The following is a 21,690-nucleotide window of genomic DNA, read 5'->3' as shown; positions in this document are numbered from 1 at the left end:
GGGGGCAGTCAGGCCTAGGAAAAAATGTTGTGTTCAGTCCTGAAAAAATCAGGGTCCATTGGTAGGGATTATCTGTTTATTTTTTTATTTCACCCTGCATGTCGCTTCATATTTTTTTTTGAAAAAAAATCCAAGAAACAACAAATTAAATTGGTGTGAACTAATCTTAAATCTCTTAGCTCTCCTTTTTATAACCACCTTTGTGTAACACTCCTAGATTTAGTATTTTACAGCAGATAATTCATGGTCTGTTCTGTCCTTAGTGTCAGCCGTGCTATTTGTTAGATTTTTAATAACATCCTGTTAACCATGCATAAAGCAGCATGACAGGGTTGCTCTTATGTCACTTGTTATACCGGCTATAAAACCATGTGCTGTGGACTATAGGGCAGGCTGGAACAATTATTTTACAAGCAGAGGTTTGGGCTTATTTTTGGCATGTTTTTGTGTTTCCTGTTTCCTGACAGACCCTAGCTAGAAAAACCTGCCGACCCTTGACTTTTTTGGGCGCTAGACCCCTGCAAGGGCAGGGCTCGAAATTAACATTGTCCCAGTGTCAAATGACACTAAATTTTCAGCTTGGGACAATTCAAATTACGTTTCGGGACAATTTCGGGGCAATTTGAACATTCTGAGACCTTTCACGTCATTTGGGAACGTGATCCATCCATCCTGCTGCTGGCTGCCGGCAGCCCATAATACTCTAACAAACATTTAAATTTGACCAATCAAGGATTCCAAATACCGGGGAGGGGGGGCCTGAAAGATGGTGCCGTATTTCCCTACATTTACTTATAAAGTGGACTTCAAGTTGTACAAATTCAGTTGTTTTTTTTCCTATTGTTGTCATTAACTTATTTCCTGAAAAGCAGGCTGGGACAGTCCATCTTCAGTTTGGGACAAAATTAAAATCTATATTCGGGACAATTCCGGGACAGTAGTAAAAAAAGTTAATTTCGAGGCCTGAAGGGACATAAACTTTTTGAGCTGATCAACCTTTTCTAGCTCCATGATCTGACACCTGAGTGATAAAACATTATACAATGTTGGTTTTCTACCATTGACATTGGTGTGGCCTTATAAGATATATACAATCTAACCCGTCACAATAACCACAGAACTGTTGTAAAGACGTGTTGACAGGAATTGTGGGTATGACAAACGCGGCGAGACTGATCGATACCGCTGCACGCGACCTCTGACCCCCAGCTTTATCTCGCGCGCCGGCGGACGGGAGAAACGAGAAACGCGGATCGCGAGAAAACCAATCAAATCGCCCTGCCAGCAACCCCAATTATCACCAGCGAAAGATTCACAGCGAATCCCTCTGTCAGGCCATAGCAAGGCAAGGTGCTGGTTCTGGACTTGTTTAGTCGTTACTCTAGCAATTAACGACAAAAAAAACTCGTTACAATTATCACCAACCAGAGACTCACAGCGAATCCCTTAGTCAGGCCACAGCAAGGAAAGGTGCTGGTTCTGGACTCGTTTAGTTGTCACTCTAGCAATTAACGACAAAAAACTTGTTACAATTATCACCAGCCCAAGACTGGTGGCGAATACCTCAGTCAGGCCACAGCAAGGCAAGGTGCTGGTTCTGGACTTTTTTAGTCGTTACTCCTGCAGTTAAAAACTCGTTACAATTATCACCAGCCGGAGACTCACAGCGAATACCTCTGTTAGGCTGTATCAAGGAAAGTTCCTGGTTCTGGATTCATTACAAATAATTAACAACAACAAAAATTGTTACAAGCAATTAACAACAACCTGGACTCGTTACACCTGCAGTTAACGACAAAAAAATTGTTACAAATAATTTTCACCAACCCGAGACTGATAAATCCTTAAGTTAGGCTGTAGCAAGGATAGTTCCTGGTTCTGGACTCGTTATAAACAATTAACAACAAAAAAAAAACACTGTGGATTATCTAAATCAGTGAAGATTAGGGATACAGAAAGGAGAGTTCCTGGTTCTGGACTCGGTACAAATAATTAACAACAAATAAAATTGTTAAATTTGTATATTATTATATACTAAATACAAGGCTGGCTAAGGATGTAGGTTAAGTAACAGTTATAGGTCGTAAATATTCTGAGTGTTATGATAAGTGTGTGTAAGTCTAATGTGTTAATAGGTTTGTAATACAGTCAAACCTGGCCAAGTAGACCACCCAGGGGACCACTCAAATTTGGCCTACTTGAGCAGGTGGTCTATTTGAAGAAAATCAGACCAACGACCAAGACATTTACAAGTATTATCATATTACTAGTATTATGTATTATAAACCATTATTGCATCATCATCAAAGTACTTTAGTACATGTATATTTTTACTCATCCTTTCTTGACTACAACATGCACACAAAAGTATAGTACTAGTGGTTGACACATGAACAAGCAAAACACTGATGTACTTCCAGAAATAAAATATTTATTGCATAGAAAGTACATGTACTAGTATTTGATTTTTATACAATCATGTACCACAGTAAAAAGCTTTGAAATTTCACAGCTTACTAGTATCTACACTTGGGTGTTTATAAAATTTAGCCTACATTACGATATAGAGGTTTTTACAGAAACGATAAGGCGTTCATTTTGTGCTACTATGGGACTTTTTCGAAAACAATGAGACGAGTTACAAAATTCAGCGTCACCCAAGCGTGCAGACAACAACAATCAAAATGGCGCCCCGGCGGCCAACTTCACAAACGAGTTACAAACTACGAGAAATGAGGCATAAATCTGCTTAATTCCGAGGTTGAAATACAATCAAAAGTTACCGTCATTTGTACTACTGAAAATGTAAAAGCCCCAGTAGCGTGCTAGCACGTGCTACGACTAAGACGAATCGAAAATTTGGGAACCAGGCGTAGTGAAAGAAAATGGCGTCACATTTTTGCGAGTCAACTTTTACGGCAAAAAATACAATTGAACGTTACTGTTAAAGGCTACAGTGTCTGTAGAACTTTCTCGATGTCACCCTGGATTCCATTACGCTCCCATCCTAGGGCGAAGACGCCGGGCTTCGCTGTAAGCTCGTCTGCGGCCCTGCACATGCAGCGGCGTGCAGCGGCATGGCATGCCACATGCAGCGGCTTGAAATTGTTAAAATCCCCACGGTCTGTATGAATCGTTCACCAGACCAGTTGTCGACCAGACTTTTTCTTCAAGTTAATTATGACGCCCCGACGTTTGTAATTTTCCGAGACGCTTCTTTGGTACAATTAAACCGATCTTTCTCGAAGCTTGTGTGACTTGTTTACAAGATTCTCCACTTGGGATATTTCACCAGCATCATGGGTGAGCAGCTAGTTGAATAAAGAATAAAAACACCTTAAACTCCAAAAACTTTAAGCCCTCAAGTCAATATTAGTAAATATCATTTTCTTTTATTTAAACATCGTCGGCGACAAATAAATTTACATTTTGTACGGTAGATTGTACAGTAGAATCAAACCGCACGTCAAGTTTTCACCCAAGTTATTACAGTAGTCTGTTCCAATGATCCAACATCGTGACCCCCGGCGCCATCTTGAATCGCTCGGCCGGGCAAAACAGTGAGACGTAAACAGGCCGATTCTCCCCATAAATCCCCGCAAGTTTTTATTAAAAATCGATATAGACACACTTTTAAAAATGATGCGGTCGTCATGGGAAGGTTTTGGTCGCGCGTGGTCCCGACTCGAGCTGGCCGCGGTCGCGTCAGGAAGGTGGTCTACTTGGGCAGAGTGCTTAATGCTTGTGCCTATGGGAAAATATTTTCGGGACTGGAGAAAACCGGTCTATTTGGCCAGTAGGTCGTCTTGACAAGGTGGTCGCATGGGCAGGTTTGACTGTAATTTGGTGCACAGCTGCAAATTTGGGTGCACTAAGTTGCCAGTGTACAAAATACTTCTTTGAGCAACCTACGGCAAATATTAGGTTGCCCATCAGAATTTTAGGTTGCCCCACCTATAAGTTACTACTTTCCTCAAATTAAGTAATGTTAATAACTATATATACATAAGCCTTTGACACATGCACCCAGTATTTCCAGCCCTGCTTGCAGTACTTTTATACAATGAAACTGTTGCTCCTCCTCTGCACAAGTAAAAATAGCCGACCCAGGATGACCCCTGACCCTCTGTCCCTGAGAAATATGCAGCATTCGCCCTAGCCAACATCTGCAGGGCTTCCCTAGTCTCTACCAGACTAACTACGCTGGCTATATATAGGAGAATATTTGCCAGGGGAGTTTTGCCGCCTTGTAGGTTAGACTGAAACTACCTCCCCGCAGCCGGACTCCCTCGGCCAATTTTACTCTCTTTTTTGCCAAATTCTAAAATTCGTATTCCCGTAGAAAGGCCTGGTGGAGGGTAGGGCTTCCCCAGCAGGTCAGCTGACTTCCATCAACCAATCACAGCCCTGGGCAGCTTACCTAGCCGGTCAGCTGACCTTTACCCCACCAATCACGGAAGGCCAAGTATTGTAGCAAGGTTAAAGTCATGGTCATGGCTACAGTAGAAGGATTGTTGCAACATTTATCTATTCATTTATTTCATCTCAGGATGGCTGGGTGGCCCTTTCAGTTTGTAAGGCTACAGCAAGTAATTTTTATGGATGACATCAGCGCGCGCGCATTAATTTTCGTCTGATTTTCGAGAAAAAAAAAAAAAAATTTGGTGCCTTCTGACTGTGGTCACCATGTCACCAAAATGGAAAAGATGCCTGTAGCCTTGCCGGAAGGTGGATGGTAGAGAGGAGACAAGGAAATGCTCTGATTTTATGTTTTGTTTCTTACTTTGATGCAGTGATATGTGATGTTGGCTGTGTGTATGTGATGTTCCCACTGACTCAAAACCATTTGTACAATGATTGAGACAAAATTTTAAGACCAAAGCTAACAAGGCTGGACTCCAGCTAGCACAGAGCAGTTAAAGGCATCCAATGCGATTTCAGGACAGCAAAACTGGGAATATTCTGAATTATGCAATCTTTGTGATACTGACACATACTGCTTCACATTGGCACATTTGAGTCAGCATTTCATACTTTGGGCTTTTAAAGCTGCAGAAACAAGCCCCAAGATGAGTCCTTTATTTTCTGGGTGGTACCCGAAAAATCAGCCTCATGCCCTTCCAGTCACCATTTTTTTTTTATTTTTGGAATTTTTGCTCCATGAGGGTCAATATACATTTGGATAGTGCGGTTTCAACTTCAGCCTTCTCAAAACAAGCCGGCTACCGGCGAAAATCGCCGCCTACTCAAATTTTTGCGCCGGCTACTTTCGTCTACATTTTCAGAAAAACAAGTAAGCTCCGTTACATTTTCTCACAAACTTCACCGGCTCATTTCTTCTGACGAACTTCAGACAAATTTCTGCTAGCTTTCTGGATCTGAAAACTGCTTCTTTCTTAGCCTCCTGTGCAGATTTCTAGTGCACGAGTCAGCGTTTGCTTCTACGAGCGGCCCGCGGCCGGCCAGAGCGGCCGAAACTTTACGGGGGGAGGGTCTGGGGCTCGAGTTGTATCCGCGGAGCTGTATCGCTCGAGCTAGGCGGAACTTGCTTCGTAAACTCGTTGCTCACGAAAATTTATCAAGCCGCTACCTTCACAACTTCTCCCGGCACTAGTAACATTCCTGTTACAAATAACTAGTACAAATCACGTCAAAAAATATCAAGACATGAATAGAAGCGTGTTCATATCTTTCATACACAGAGACAAATTTTCAAAAACAAATCGCCATCAGCGAGATTTCACAGCTGTTTCATTCATCAAAAGTTCTTGTCGATCGTAAAATGATCACTCATCTGTTGTCTCCACTAGTGTGTCATTTGTAGCGTAATCACGGCTAGTCAAAAATCAGCGTTAAATCCCCGGATAAAAAACACGCACACTCCGCATCGCTGTACAAAAACAGGAGCTTTCAGGCGCCATCTTGTCATGAATATTAAGTAGCAGCGTGCGATCGACGCTCTGATTGGTTCACCTCACATGACCTGCGTTCTGATTGGATAAGCGATGTGGCCAGCAGCCGGCAGTGCGGGAAGATTTTTCTTCGCCGGCAGGCTCTCGCCGGTGAAGAAGAGACACATTTACGCTGCTTTCTACGTTTTTTCTACGACTACTAAGCAACATCCTATTAAAGAAATACATAATTAAAAGAATTTTCGGGAAGATGTATATTTCTCTACGCCGATTTTTGGCCATTTTCTCGTAATTTTCTTGTTCAAGGAACCCGGAAGTCAGTGTACCGGGACGCGGGGTGAATTTCCATAGGGCATTTATGGATCGCACCCCGCTAGAATTAAACCGTCAAAACAGAAACAAAACTTCCAAAAAGCGAAACTGTGACATTTTTTCACATCCCAATGATTATTTTTTCGATCAAATTGACATTTAAATATGCTTTCTTTATTTTTCTGCATTTTGTGGCCGGGCGCAAGGACCGCGCGTAATACGATCGGAGTGGCAAGCAGCCTTTTTCCGGAATTATTTGTGCACGAACAGTAAATTTTGGAGCCACAAGATTGCCATAAAAGCTGCTCAGAATGTACCAAAAACGATGTTTAGGGGTCTAATTTTTACGATTTCCTCCGGGGGAGGCCCCCCCGGACCCCCCCCAACCGGACGGGGGGCCACCCCCCTCCCCGTACCCTCCCCCTGCGAGCCGCTGCGCGGCTCGCTTCGAGCCACTTCGTGGCTCGCCTGCTACTTTTTCTTATCAGCCACCGACTCTACATTTTTTTGAGAAGGCTGAACTTAGAATGTAGATAAGTGACTAGAACATTGGGTCCCGCATTAGCCCTTTTCTGTAGAGTGTAATCGGCCATTTTAATTCTACGTAGAGCGTAGACTCTAATATTTTTGTTTTACGTAATGTGGAATTTATCGTTAAGCGTAATCGAGAGGTTTCCTAATTCAGCGTACGGCGTTGTCGGGACCCCCCTTGCAGACCCTCCTAAAAACTGCACTGGATGCCATTAACAGGTGGGCATTTCTAGCCCAGTGTTGGGTTTGGAGTGCTTATATACAGATAGGGCATTTCTAGCCCAAAGTTGGACAGGAGTGTTTATACAGTGTTCCACTTGGCCTGTAAGGCGTGACGCCTGCATGTGTGCAGTCTGCATAATCTGTAACATATTGTTTACTCACTGTAACTTACAGTAAGGACTAACAATGGGATTACAGTCCTGTTCACAGTACACCTTCTGCAGGGTACATATAGCCTACTACAAGGCAGGGTTGGACAAGTCTTCAAAAATCCACTTGCCTGATTGGGCAAGTACATGGTCATTTCCACTTGCCCGAACCAACTTTTCACTTGCCCAAAATATACACGACATTTTCATCCATTTTTACTACCAGCAAGGAAATTATTATATTTCAGAGTTAATAATGCTGCATGCTTTATTTATCAAAATAAGGTGGTTTGACTTTGAGACTTGTAATGGATTTTCTGACAAAAGGGCATTAATACAATATCATTATGGCAAAATGATGAGTAATTTTGCTCCAAATGTTAGCAGCTATACTTGGCATCCAAAAAAATTACCAATCGGGCAAGTACAGGGCCGGGGGATATAATTCACTTGCCTAAACAGTACTTTTACTTGCCCTGGGCAAGTGAGCAATAGGACTTGTCCAACCCTGCAAGTGTGATATTATATAACAGGTTCTTGTTACTTGCCTGGTGGACCTGTGCAGCCAAACTGATAACACTCATGGCCTTCCATTAGTCTAAATTATAGCTTACGTAATCTGCCTTTAACAGATACAGCTCCTTTCACAGTGTCAAACCAAGGCCTAGGATAACATAACTTCGATTTCTGAGCATGTCTCACTGTATCTGTACAGCTTGAGGTCACAAAGCAGTACAGTTGGTTGTGTTAAGGTGTACAAATGTACACTTAAGATTAAAAATTTTGTCTACTTCTGTTGCCTCTGCTTTTATGTTAATATCTTGCTTACCTAATCTTCTTATCTAATACAGTGGTAAAAATACATTTTTCATCTTTTGCAGATGAGTCAAAATTTTGTTCTGTAAATCAAACACTTTAGATGCAAATACCCCAGCCTCCATACCACAACCTTCTCAACTTAATAATAATTATTAATGCAAAATTGTAGGATTTTTCTGCCGCAATATTGTAAATCCCTCTGCAAAATGCAGATGGATATTTCAAACACTGTAAAATGTCCAGGAAGCCAACTTAAGAATATTAAACAAGTACTATAGCAAAGATTTTATTATTTTTCTGACACTTAGATGCCAAGAATATCCTGTATACTATTATGCATTTAAATTTTAATGTGTCCAAATGTCTACAAAAATATTTGGATATATATATATTATTTTGGTACACTAGTGCACCCACAGAAAAAATTGGGTGCACAGCTCCAAATTTGGGTGCACTAAGGTGAACATGCACCCAGTATTTCCAGCCAAGTTTAATTCAGGTGCCTCTGTTAGTCTGTTAATCTGTTGCTTTCGTTTTAATCTAAACTGTCCATGAATGGCTGCTATAATCTGGTGAGTTTTTCCCCTTCAGGAGCCTCAGTAATTATTGACTGTTGAGCAGGACCTGATGACTAGACTGGGAGGGCGTGACTCAACGAACACAAACCTGAGCTGAACAGCCCTTTACCGTCCCTCTTAAGACTGTTGAACGCAATGAAATGATACTGCTCTTAACTTTGTAAATGTCTCTGATATATCTTGTTCAATTTGTATATGAAATAATTTAATGTAATTTTTATATGTTAAGTACAAATGTGAATGAGATGAGCAAAATTTGAATTTCACTAAGCTAAATGTACGTCATATCATATTGTGTAAATATTTCTCAATGTGCAATTCTACGACGACAATTTGACAATTTGACGTAGTCATTTTTTAAATGGATGTACATCACTGGTGCACCCACAGAAAAAAATTTGTGTTCACTAAGGTGCACATTTCGAGCCCTGGATTATAAAATTGCAAGTCACAGAAATCCAATTTTGGTTGCTAAGTGATTGAGATCTAGTGGAAAAGGGGCCAAAGTAGAACAGGACAAAAGCTGTATTGATGTCCTATTTCATGTCATGATATATATTTATACATAGTCTCCTCTTGATATGTTTTAAATCGTACTTGTGCTTTGTTAAGTTGACCTGGGATGACCCCAGGGCAGAACTATTGATCGAGACTCGCGGCTGACCTTGAATTTTCTTAAGACTTTCTCAGTGAAGGTCGTAATGGAGGAGATACAATCAGTTTTCCTCTAACAAAATCATCATCATCTTGTCGGGAGGCAACTCTCCCTCTCCAGACAGTTCTAACAAAATAAAACTTGGAACTATGCAGGACAAGGAATACATTAGATTCTAGTTAACATTGAATTTACATATTTTTCACTTACTCTTACTCTAAACAACATTCCTCATAGCCAAAACAGCCGGCTGAAACAGTTTCATTTACAGTAAACACAGAACCTCTGGGATGTGCCCTAAACAACCCGCTGAAACAGTTTCATTTACAGTAAACACAGAACCTCCGGGTTGTGCCCAGTTAATTGTTTTCACCTTGCTGCAGGTGCTTCTGTCCTCAGGGTCAATTTTCGCGAAAACAACCCACAGATTACCCCACTTCATAATACAAGGGTTCGACCCTTGTTAATCACTTGTCCTAAATCCACCCTAATCCACAGGATTATCTGGTCATAAATCCTGGGGAGATCAACAGTAACCTGACACCATCCCGCCATGACAGCACCACCACGGATTATCCCCACTTCATAATACAAGTGTTTGACCCTTCTTAATCACTTCTCCCTAATCCAACCTTATCCACGGCATTACCTGGTCCAGGGCTCCAAATTCATTTTATGGAATATTTGCACCCAACCTAAAAAATTAGGTGCACAGAAATTCTTTTTTGGGGTGCACCATATAAAACAAAAAATTACAGATCTTACCGCTCCTCTTCTGAGCTTCAATCTGAAATGGGAGCTAACTTCAAAATCTTGAACAAGTACTACAACAAAGATTTTCTGACACTTAGATGCCAAGAATATCCATTTAATATGTACAAGAATACCTACAAAAATATTTAGGTGCACCCACAGAAAAAAATTGGGTGCACAGCTCCAAATTTGGGTGCACCAAGGTGCACATGCACCCAGTATTTCCAGCCCTGCAAGCCTTAGAACCTTGTTAATCACCTCTCCTAAACCTTCCCTAATCCACAGGATTACCTGGTCATCAATCTTAGAGAGATCAACAGTACAGGCAAGGCCCCCAAACACACACTTCTCACCGCCTGGTGAATGGGGAAATCATCAGGCCACATGTGGACTCACAGTCAACAGCTACGGGGCCTTGTACCAGCAGGAAAGTTGGTTTGTTGGTGAGAGAGGTCAGTCCAGGTCAACTGTGTGTTTTCTGACATCCCAACTTCACAACTTTCCACATATTACAGCTACAACAAGATGGGTCCATGAAGGTTAGACATCCAGGTAATGACATACAAGCAAACAGTTACTAAGGCAACTGGATAGATTTTAAAAACTGCTATCAACTTTTTGAAAACTGCTATCAGGTTTTTGTTGTGAAAGACTCAGAGAGTTGTGATCACAAGAAATTAATCAACTAATTCAAAAAAATATATTAAAAATTACAAACTGTAGTGGGACAGTAGAATTCAAAACTAGAATCTAGTTTTGCTGAATTCTCCACCAGACATTCCTAAGGGGATTACGACAGCAAACTTCAGAAAAAAACACTGTTAGCAAATGAACTCTACGGTGGCCAAACTCCCCTGGCCAATTTAGTCTCCCTATTTGGTTACATTTTACTGATTTTGAACCGCCGTTGTTTCTTAATGTTGGTCTGATGATGTAGACTACTTTCCAGCCCTGCCCCAAAAACCAACTCAGGTCTCAGCTGCCCTAAATAACACTAATAACCTGTACTGCAGTTCTGAGAGTTAATTTGGCCCCTGATGGACAGAACTGATGCAGCGACAGATAAAAAAACGCCATAAATCTACAGTCTGGGGCAGAAATAATGACATTTACTGGTGAATAAATACTACTGAGGCCTGGTTAGGTACATTTAATGGTTAACACTTCAATAAAAGGCACTGAGGCCCATATATAATCATAGAAAAACATCAAAAGACCATAGATAGCTACTCCGTTTAGAATCACAATTTTCAGTAAGTGTGTGAAGTTAAGACATATGAATCCAACAAACAATTACTGCCTATTGAGTAAAGAGACTCACACCACCAAGTCTTTTATTCAGCCGACATTTCGGTGACCGTCTGTCACCTTCCTCAGTCCAGAACCAGTCAGAATTACCCTGAGGAAGGTGACAGACGGTCACCGAAACGTCGGCTGAATGAAAGACTTGGTTGTGTAAAAAAAGAGTCTCTTTACTCAGTGACTTACCAACCTGATGAAACTATTCACCGAATTATTGCCCAGTATTCTACATTGTACTGTGTTTAAATAAAGTACAGCATATACAAGACTGCCAACAATAATTCATTCATTCATTCATTCATTCATTCATTCATTCATTCATTCATTCATTCATTCATCTATAAGACAGTTTAACACAATGACTTACAAGCAAGCCTCCTACAGACTGACATTTGTCAATCACAGTCTGTACAAAATGATGACTGACAGTTATTACTACATAATATGTCCCAGGGGAGAGATATCACAGGAGCCACACGAGTCACAGGGGAGAGATAAATCAGGTATGGACAGGACAAGAGCAGGTTTATTATCATAAATAACCAACTTGTGCATACAGGGCTTATATACCATATCTACACAATAGGACAGATATTATTATTATTATTATAACATACCCATATACAGGATTGGTACATACACGGCTGTTATTTCATATCTACACACTAAAAAAGGACAGATATAACGTACAGTACCAATATACAGGACTTATATACACCTGAATTTGAGTGCAGTCATTAACAATGTAGTCATACATTTATGGCAGCAATATTGATTTTATACGTTTATCTGAACCTGCATTCACAATGTGATTAGAAAATAATGTCTGAAATCTATGTTTATTTCCTAAAATATTTAGACGGTTCTATGAATGTCAAGAGTCGATCCACAGGCAAATTTCCAGCCCAAAATTCAACATCCCCCCAGCTGTTGCAGTGATTACTGACTCTCCCCTGTGTTTGACCCCCCCAGCTGCTGCTGTGATTACTGACTCCCCCCTGTGCTTCGCCCTTCCCCCAACTGTTGTTAATGACTCTCCCCTGTGATTCGCCCCTTCCCAGCTGTTGTTAATGACTCTCCCCTGTGTTTGACTCCCCCAGCTGTTGCAGTGATTAATGACTCCCCCCCTCCCCTGACAGGCGTATTGTTCCAGACAATACCCTCTCATCATCACCACATGTCACTCTGTCATGGAATGTTACAGAGATCATGCTGTATGTAATAATAATTAGGCATTCACAATTCTGTACAACAGATTTAAAGTGACTCAATGCCTCAAGTAGACTGAATACCGGCATATCTTTTCTCTGATTAATATATATAATTTTTTATTTGCAAAATCATGCCCCAAAGGCTAATTGCTTTCACAGTCGAAGACACTACTCGGTATGGTACAATAATAGGAGACAAACAACTAGTTATAGTTATAACTACATGACTCTAAATATAACTCTTAACATACATGTAACTCTCACAATTGGTAAATACATGCAAGATTGCTTTGTTATTGGAAAATGAACTGAAAACCAGGATTACATGAAATTGAGTGAGTAAATGACATCAAGGCTCAGGGTTGATTTTTTTGGTTCCCCCTGATCCAGGGTTATTTTTAGCGTGACCCTAATTTGGCATGAATGGAGTCAGTGATGATCATGACATTATATCTGCTGAAACAGCATTATTTATACAAGCGAGAACTCACTAAAATAACCAGATTACAAAGTCCCTACAGTTAGTCCACTCTTGTGTCTTTCTTATGGCTGAAACAGATAGAATTATTAGAAAATCTGACATAACGTCGGCAGAACGTACTGCGCCTGCGCAGAACCCTGTATTTTCACAGTTTTCGGTGTATCTTTGGTCAACGTTGCATCAGAATTTTGCCTGTTGTAGAGGATATCTTTTCGGACACAACATTTGAAAACTACAGACGAGATGTTTTCCTTATATGCGCAAATATAACCTTATAAGTTATATGAGACGATCTGCCGAAGTGCTATGTACAATTCACTATGGGTTTCGCGCAGGTGCAGTACGTTCTGCCGACGTGCTTAGAAAATTCCCCATCTTCGGTGGTTGTTTTAGGTATGACTATTAGCATATATCTTTCTGTACTTTGGGAAATTAAATCTGGACACTTCTATTTGCCTGACTGATGATAATGTAGTCCTTCTATTTGCCAGAGGGCGAGGCATTTGGAATATTGACCACTCCACTCAATACCGTATGAATAAACTACTATTATAGATCGACTACATGTGTGTGCAGCACACTGGGAATATTTGTAATCAGGGCTCGAACTTAACGATGTCCCGATGTCCCCTGGCCACTAAAATTTCGGCCGGGACAACTGAAAAATCACTTTGGGACATTTTTGGGACACTGGAAAAATAACGAACATTCACAATCAGAATGTCAGCCGTTCATACGTTTGTCAGGCGCGCAACCCATTTTTGGGCCTCACCAAAAGCCGCCGAATTCGATATACACTCAGCTGAGCAGCGCGTGTGGCACCCGTGTACGCATGTGGCCACTATTTTGTCGCCCCGCCCATCGCCTTTGATCTATTGCAGCCCGCCGCCTTGGCGCCACTTTCCCACGCCAGTTCCCAGGCATTCTATCCATGTAAACAACATTCAACCAATCACAGCTTCCATCCAATCAAGGCATCTGCCATATATGGCGAACTGTAACTGTTTAATGTTCGGACATTTCCGGAGATGCTCGGGAGATCAGCTGACAATGCCAAATATAGTGAACCGGCAAAGCTCGGGAATGTACGGTGTCTTTCGGTAAACTTCGCCTAGTTTCCCGCGAAATGACGAATGGAATGCCGAAAACAGCCGAAATCAGAAAATTTGAGAGTCATGGCCGGCATGGCACAGAGGAAAATTTCCTCTTTTTTCTCCTCGCCGCGAGCGGCCCCGGCGTCGAATGCAGTCAATGCTGTCGATCCTCAAAGACGTTCAGGATCATCTCAGTCTGACGGCGTGGTTTCAACAACTGAGTGTCAGCCTCCAGATCGTACGGCCGGTACGAAAGAGGGATGCGCCGACGGAAGGGGGGAGGGGGGCTTGAAATGTAAAACATTTAAACATGTAAATATTTGTGAATTGTAATACATGCAGTATAATATAGTACTGCAGTGTGCAGCATGCAGTATGCATACTTTACAGGGGCCACTTACTGTAGCCTACACATAACAAGTGGAAGGAAAGAAAATGGAAAGAAAGTTTGAAAAGAACTTTGGCTTGTCTTTGTTACATTTGTCGGCACAATAAACCAGCCAAGACAAGTTTCAATTTGAGTTGATTTTGTGTTTATTTCAATTGACAATTAGCTTACACAGCAATACTGTTCTCTGACTCAGCTTTATTGTTGTTGTAATACATACTTCCTGAAAACCAGTTTGGGACAGTCAATCCTCACTTTGGGACAGTTGGAATTTATTTTTGGGACAGTTCTGGGACAGTAGGGAAAAAAGTTAAGTTCGAGCCCTGGTAATATTTGTATATTTGTGAATAGAATGTCAGCAAAAACTAATTATGTTCATTTGTAAATAAAAGTACTGTATAATACATATATAATAACAATTATTTCATCATTTCTCTGACACTTAGATGTTAATAATACGTCTTCCATGGTTTACAGAAGAGAAGTCAAACCCTTCAGACATAGTTTAAGACAGCTACCTTTATCATGTAGACTTTAGTCATTTTATACTCTTATTTCATTGTTCTTTTATGTTTTGTAATTTGCAATTAGCCTCCGGGCACGAATTTGCAATAAACTTTTCAATAATACGCTGCATAGTTGTATACATTTAACATCTTGATATACGTAAACCTACAAAAACATTTGGGTGCACCCACAGAAAAAAATTGGGAGCAGAGCTCCAAATTTGGGTGCACTGAGGTGCACATGCACCCAGTATCTCCAGCCCTGTCAAGGAAACGATTACACAAGTGCACAGATCCATTCTGATGGGCTTTGTAACAAGACAGACAGTTCTGCAAACATGCCATGATAAAAATAGTCACTTCAACTGAAAAATTACAGAGACAACCAGATATACAGAAATAGCACCAGACTCACTCACTCACTCATCCTAACAGAAATAGCAGCTTTATGAAAATATTCTTTGACATAAGCCTAACAACTATCTACATACTAAACAACACATTTCACCTTTTCTGTACTAATACATTACTCTCCAAGCAGAGGTTGTGGGGGAATGATCGTTCTTATATATGGCCGTTTTTTCGTCGCTACCCCGTCAGTGGCCGACAACCTTCTCTGGCTAATGGACACTGTCTTGCCACAAAAAGGGATCTGCTTGGAGATTAAACTAATATTACTTCTGACTGAATACACCATAAAGAAGAACTTCTATTAATTGGTTGATAAACAGAAGATTCAGAAGACAAACTTGTCAAACTGTTTGCTCTACTTATACGAGACAGAATTTGTGAAAGAAATGTTTCAGTACTTTAGCCTGGAATACCAAACCTATTTTACCTCCAGAGTCCTACATCCTCTCCGCAAATAGGTTTGGTAACCAGGCTATCAGTGTTCACTGTTCAGGAAAAACTCTTGAAAGACAAAAAACTCTGCTCTTCAATTATCTGCCCTCTGTCTCACAAATTGTGTAATTATTCCCAAAAGTACATGTTGCAGTTACTATGGTACACTGTAGTAACATGACCAAAACAGGAACTATCTACCCCTGATGTCTCAGACTGAGTCTGTTGTTTCTGTTATTTATATAATAATAATTGCAGAATGAGTCATCAGTAAAGAGAGAAACTGGCCATGTATAAACATGTGTAGGGGCTGAGTCAGACTCATTACAGTATGTAGTTCCTGGTTCCTTTGTTTTAAAGCTTGTACTGACTACAATGCATGTAGTTCCTGGTTTCTTATTGTTTTAACAGACTTGTGCAGACAGTGGAGATGTTACACATTTGTCTCTTTGAAATAACTATATGTAATGGAATTTTATGTAATTGTATGTTGTAATATAACAGTAGCAGTATAATTAAATCCTGGATAGTGAGTGAGTGAGTGAATGAATGAGTGAATGTTGACGTATTGTAATGTTTTTATATACTCCACCCTCTCCTGGAAGAATAGCTGTCACCCTCGGGTGGGCAGCTGAAGGAGAGTTGTTCCACAATAAACCAACAAACAACAATGGAGATTATCAAACTTGTCGTGTAGAGTGTCTACTAAAAAGCAACACAGAATTAATTACCAAAAGGCAAGAAATCCCATTATCCTATTCACACTAGTAAACACCAAACATTGAAGACGACATGAAACTTTTAAGTTAACACAAGTTCAACAGTTGGTTCCACTAACTTCCTGGTTACAAATCTTTACTGGTGACAGTCAGCATCAGAAATGTAACACTCACAGTCAGGAACATGGTTTATTACTCATGGCAGAAATATTGTGCTTATTTATATAGAGGAAAAATAGCTAATGGCCTAATATGTACATAAGAGCAGTATCATTTTAACCTCCTTTGCATAATGAAAGACTGGATATTAGGAACATGCAGATTTTACAGAAAGGAGCATCCACAATTTTAGATATGACTCATTTATGAGAATGTTCTGTGTGTTATGGAAAAATACTACACTTAGAAGAAACAGTCACTACCAAATTATAAAAGTATTATAGTTTTTACAATATAAATATTTCCAACAGAAGCACGAACACTTATATATAGAGTAACCATTTTGTTACCACCACGTCATCACTACAAAAACATGAGATTTCAGATACTTGAAAAGTCCCACACAGTTTAACACCTACTCTTAGTGAAACCCGTTTTATAAACAAACATTTCACAAACACTAACAAACTGTCAACAAGTTCCACCAGGTCTGTGCTGTTCTAATTCAAACAGATTCTTTACTGACTCAACAAAAAGTACAGGGACTTTGTATGGCCGTCTACAACTAAAGATCTAACAAAGCTAAATACATGTATGGATAACGTCATCCTATGTACAGAGTATATGTATGCTAGCCTCTACCAGGCACCGCGGATCACTGGAAAAATAGTACGTAGAAATTGGCCGCAATAAAGGGATAGTATACCAGAGAAGATCCCGGGCTTTAGAAGATTTGTGGATCGCGAATTGGATCTTCTATGGCCATCCCGGGATCTTCTCTGGTATACTAAACCTTTATTTCAGCCAATTTCTACTATTTTTCCAGCGATCCGCGGTGCCTGGTGGAGGCTACATGTATATGTATGCAGCAAGCTACGTACAAAACATATGTCAGCAGCAACAATAAAGTTAGAGTAACTCATGTCAACAGTTTCCCTGCCTGGGGCCATCCTGTCCTCATCCTATTCACTCCTCAATCGCTGCACTATTTTTGCTATTAATTATCCGCAAATNTAACCTACCCCCCCCCGCCCCGGAATAAACGTATCCCCCGGAAAGTTATGTTGAAAACTTCAGGTACAGTCTAGTATTTTAACAACTCTTGATGGGGGAGTTCTTTTGTCTAAAAGCTCTCTCAATAATTCTAATACATAAATAATATAGTATTCAGCTATTGATGAGTAAAAATTAATTTCTCCTTCATATCTAAACATATAATATAATATTATAACAATATACGATTGATCAGAAAGTGCCAGGGTGTGTAAAGTTTAATCACAACTAAAGAGAAGGAAATCTAAAAGTAGAACTGCAAAAGTTTAATACGACAAAGACCAAAGATGTCACATATCAGGTCTCAGCAACAAGTGGAAATACAACACTGATAGTTTGTCCCCTGAAATTCTCATCTTTACCAAACTACAAAGTTACAAACATGAAGGGAAGACTTGACTTCCTTCTTCTCTAACCCAAGGTTCATCTAAGGTCTTGAGAAGTTATTGACAGGTGAAAGTGTTCAACAAGTGAAAGTGCTTGATGAGCAGACCACAACAGGTACACCTGGAGGGCAGGTGTCAGAACCCTGGCCGTCTTGTTTACAACAACAAGGGAGGGTTCCTAAAGTTAAGAGTCACCTGGGCTCAAACTATCTTTTTTTTTTACACATTGAAAATTATCTGCGCGGTGCTGCACCAGTCAAGATTCATGAAGTTGTGATCATACTAAAAACTGTTCTGAAACAATTGTTTCTTTTACACTTCATACAGAGGTGGCTAGTAGAAGTGCAACTACAGAAAATCCACATACACCTACATCTATATATAAACCCAAAACACAGACCAGTGCAGGTTAGGTACAGGTACATGTAAGTAGCAGAAATACCTGCACAGCTCCAATCTTACCTGCACTAACCTGCATTATAATTTATACATAGTGCATATGCAGGTGGAATGGTGGATGTTGTATAATGTGAAGTTTTATATGAATCATGTTGTACATCAATGAATGGTAGATGTTGGATATTATAAAAGGTGGATGTTGGATATTATGAAAGGTGGATGTGGATATCCCACATGTAGTTTTATGTTGTTTTTAGAACAGCCCTGTAGTTGGATGATGAATTATGTTGGATATTGGAAATGTTGGATATTGTGAGTTTGGGATATTATGGAAGGTAGATGTTGGATATCCCACATGTCGTTAGCTTTATGTTGTATTTAGAACAGCCATGTCCGTGTAACCTGTCCCCAGTCCTGCCTGGCATGATGAAAGGTGGATGTTGGATATTGTGAGTTTGGGATATTATGAAAGGTAGATGTTGGATATCCCACATGCATGTAGTTAGTTTTATGTTGTATTTAGAACAGCCGTGTCCGTGTAACCTGTCCCCAGTCCTGCCTGGCATGAGTGCCGAGGGTTTCTGTTACAACTCCCGGCTATTTTTACTAACCTTTGAGCCTGGAACAACACAGAAGCCCCAGCTACATGCCCACCCCTCTCCTACCCTCCTGCTCTATTCTAACCATCTAACTGCACTGTTGGACCGATCCAACACCCCACAAAGTGAGAAAATTGGCACCACGGCCGGCGTAATCACAGGTTGTTTTCCAATTTGCCTACAAATGGCCGTTGTGGGGGGAGGTCCGCTGCCATAGTCCGCATTCCTGCCACGACATTTCAGCCAAGTTTATTAATATGCAAACAACTGTCCCCGCATTTCTCACGGAGACCTATGAAATGCTGGGTGTGGAATTCCCTACCAGGCCGGGTTTAACCCTTGTAAGCTGTGCTTTTGAACCTCCCCCTTCCTACACAAAACCACAGCAAACCTTTGGTATATAAAGTGTGATATAAACACACACTGCGGGGAGGTTCGCTAACATACACGGAAGAATGTTGTTACCCTGACCCTTGACTTATTATCCACCACCAGAACCCCCGACTTGTAATGTACAAAACTTCCGCCTTCTCTACTGTAATTATCACGCCCTTCCTGGTCATTAATTAGCGCCAGGGTTAGTTAGCCACCCTGCTAATTAGCGTAGTGTAATTACCGGGTGTTGTTGTCGCGAGCGAGCGAAAGTAGGAAGTTACAGTACAGTACGTGTGGGGAGGGGCGTCACAACTGCCGACAGTGCAGTATACAGTGTTCTATATTTGCCTGGCACAGCCTCGCCATGTTTGCGCCTTTCTAACAACACGGATACACACCCTGACAAGTCGGCACACACACACACACTAGGACAAGTGTCTAACCACAAAACTCACCCAGTAAAGCCTGAAACAGACGACTTTTAAAGATGCGGATGACTCGCTCGATGGCAGCGCGAAGCTGGCGGTCTCCAGGTTTGGTTAACTTGGCGTGGTAATCTTCTAGTAGCTCCAGTGCCCGGTGGGCGTCTGTAAGAGAGCAACAGTCGTGTCAACACCTCGACCAACAGCAGACGCAAACACGACAACACCACGACAAGACGAGAGCAGGTCTTACCTTGTTTTCTGACGGGCATCCTCGCTCCCTTCCTGCGAATGCTCGGTTCAAATTCCTCGGTCTCAAACCAACACCAGCTCCGTTCCTCGGCACTTAACACAGCCGCTCGCCGCTAAATCCAGGCCTGACAAACCCCGAGCTCCGTCCGATCCAACACGGCCAAGGCACTTGAACGTACACAACCCCGAAAGCGCCCCTAGGAAGGTCACAGATCCTTAGACCAGGCGAAATTCAAGCCAAATTCCTAAGTTTCTCTCCAAGCTGCAAGATGGCGACCACGTCAGGCCAGCCCTGGTCACGTGAGCGCACCCTGGCATTCAGCCAATCAGCGCGCCGGAAACTCGTCACATGGGGCGCGGATGACCCCTGACCCGCGCGGGTTTTTCGCGGCAATTTTTGTATCTTTGTTGTCAGCTGGGCAAAAATTCGCTACATCTTTGTTTATACCTGTATAAAAACTCGAACTAAAACGCGCATTGCGTAGCTACAAGCCATTCGGATGTAAATTTGATAGAAACAAGGCCACAAAATCATTTTAGCCGCTGTAAAGTTATTGCCAGTTTGATTAATTTTTTCTTCTAAGGTTCACTTTCAAAAATTGACATTGACTTTGAAAGTTTGAACATCTACTAAACGCTCACAATATTTGTCCTGACAAGTTTATGCGGAAATCTTTCACCCCCGGTTTCTGAAGGAATTGGCTGGGGAACTGGCCTATCCTTTGACCATCCTCTTCAACAAATCCTTGAAGGCTGCTAGGCTACCCGAGGAATGGAAAACTGCCCACATAACGCCGATACATAAGAAAGGTAGTCGAACAACAGCGGGAAACTACAGGCCTGTTAGCCTCACGTCGGTGGTTGGGAAGACACTTGAGGCCATTATCCGGGATGCACTGGTGCAACATATGTCTGCTGCAAACCTGTTTTCAGATGCACAACATGGTTTTGTCCCGGGGAGGTCCTGTACAACCCAATTACTGGTCGTTATGGAAGAATGGACGCAGTTGCTGGAAAGGGGGGAAGCAGTTGACACGGTGTACTTGGACTTCAGGAAGGCTTTTGATGCAGTACCCCACCAGCGTCTACTCAGCAAGTTGGAAGCTTATGGAGTGAGAGGGAAACTGCGGGACTGGGTGAAGGACTTTCTAGTCCAGAGAAAGCAGAGGGTAGTGGTGAATGGCAAGCAGTCCTCGTGGAGTACGGTGAAGAGTGGGATCCCGCAAGGGAGCGTCCTGGGTCCAGTACTTTTTGTGGTTTATATTAACGACTTGCCGGAAGTGGTCAGCAGTACGGTTAGAATATTTGCCGACGACAGCAAGCTGTACCATGGTATAAAGGGAAGGGAGGACCATGACACACTTCAGCGGGACTTAGAGGCTTTACAGGATTGGTCTTCAACATGGCAGCTACCGTTCAATGTGGACAAGTGCAAAGTCCTCCACCTTGGAAGTGGCAACAATGGACTTAACTATACCCTGGGGGACCAGGATCTGCTAAAGACCGAGGAAGAGAAGGACTTGGGAGTGATAGTCGATCACCACCTGAAATTCTGTACCCACACAGCGAC

General features: G+C 41.5%; 1 protein-coding gene across 1 annotated transcript in view; it reads right to left on the bottom strand.

Moving 5' to 3' along the window:
• The window catches only part of LOC109466956 (disks large homolog 1-like), an 82,080-nt gene extending 61,638 nt beyond the window's left edge, over positions 1-20,442 (bottom strand). The window contains exons 1-2 of the mRNA XM_019764838.1: positions 20,122-20,442; positions 19,902-20,033 (exon numbers count right to left, since the gene is read on the bottom strand). Of these exons, the coding sequence (XP_019620397.1) occupies positions 19,902-20,033; positions 20,122-20,140 (151 nt within the window). The 5' untranslated portion in view covers positions 20,141-20,442. The remainder of the gene's footprint in view (positions 1-19,901; positions 20,034-20,121) is intronic.
• Positions 20,443-21,690: the final 1,248 nt, after the last annotated feature.

This window comes from Branchiostoma belcheri, unplaced genomic scaffold (assembly GCF_001625305.1).
Source record: "Branchiostoma belcheri isolate BF01 breed outbred unplaced genomic scaffold, Haploidv18h27 scaffold172, whole genome shotgun sequence".
NCBI classification, from domain to species: domain Eukaryota; kingdom Metazoa; phylum Chordata; class Leptocardii; order Amphioxiformes; family Branchiostomatidae; genus Branchiostoma; species Branchiostoma belcheri.
The sequence above is the reverse complement of the archived record's forward strand: the minus strand, read 5'-3'. Positions and strand labels throughout refer to the sequence as shown.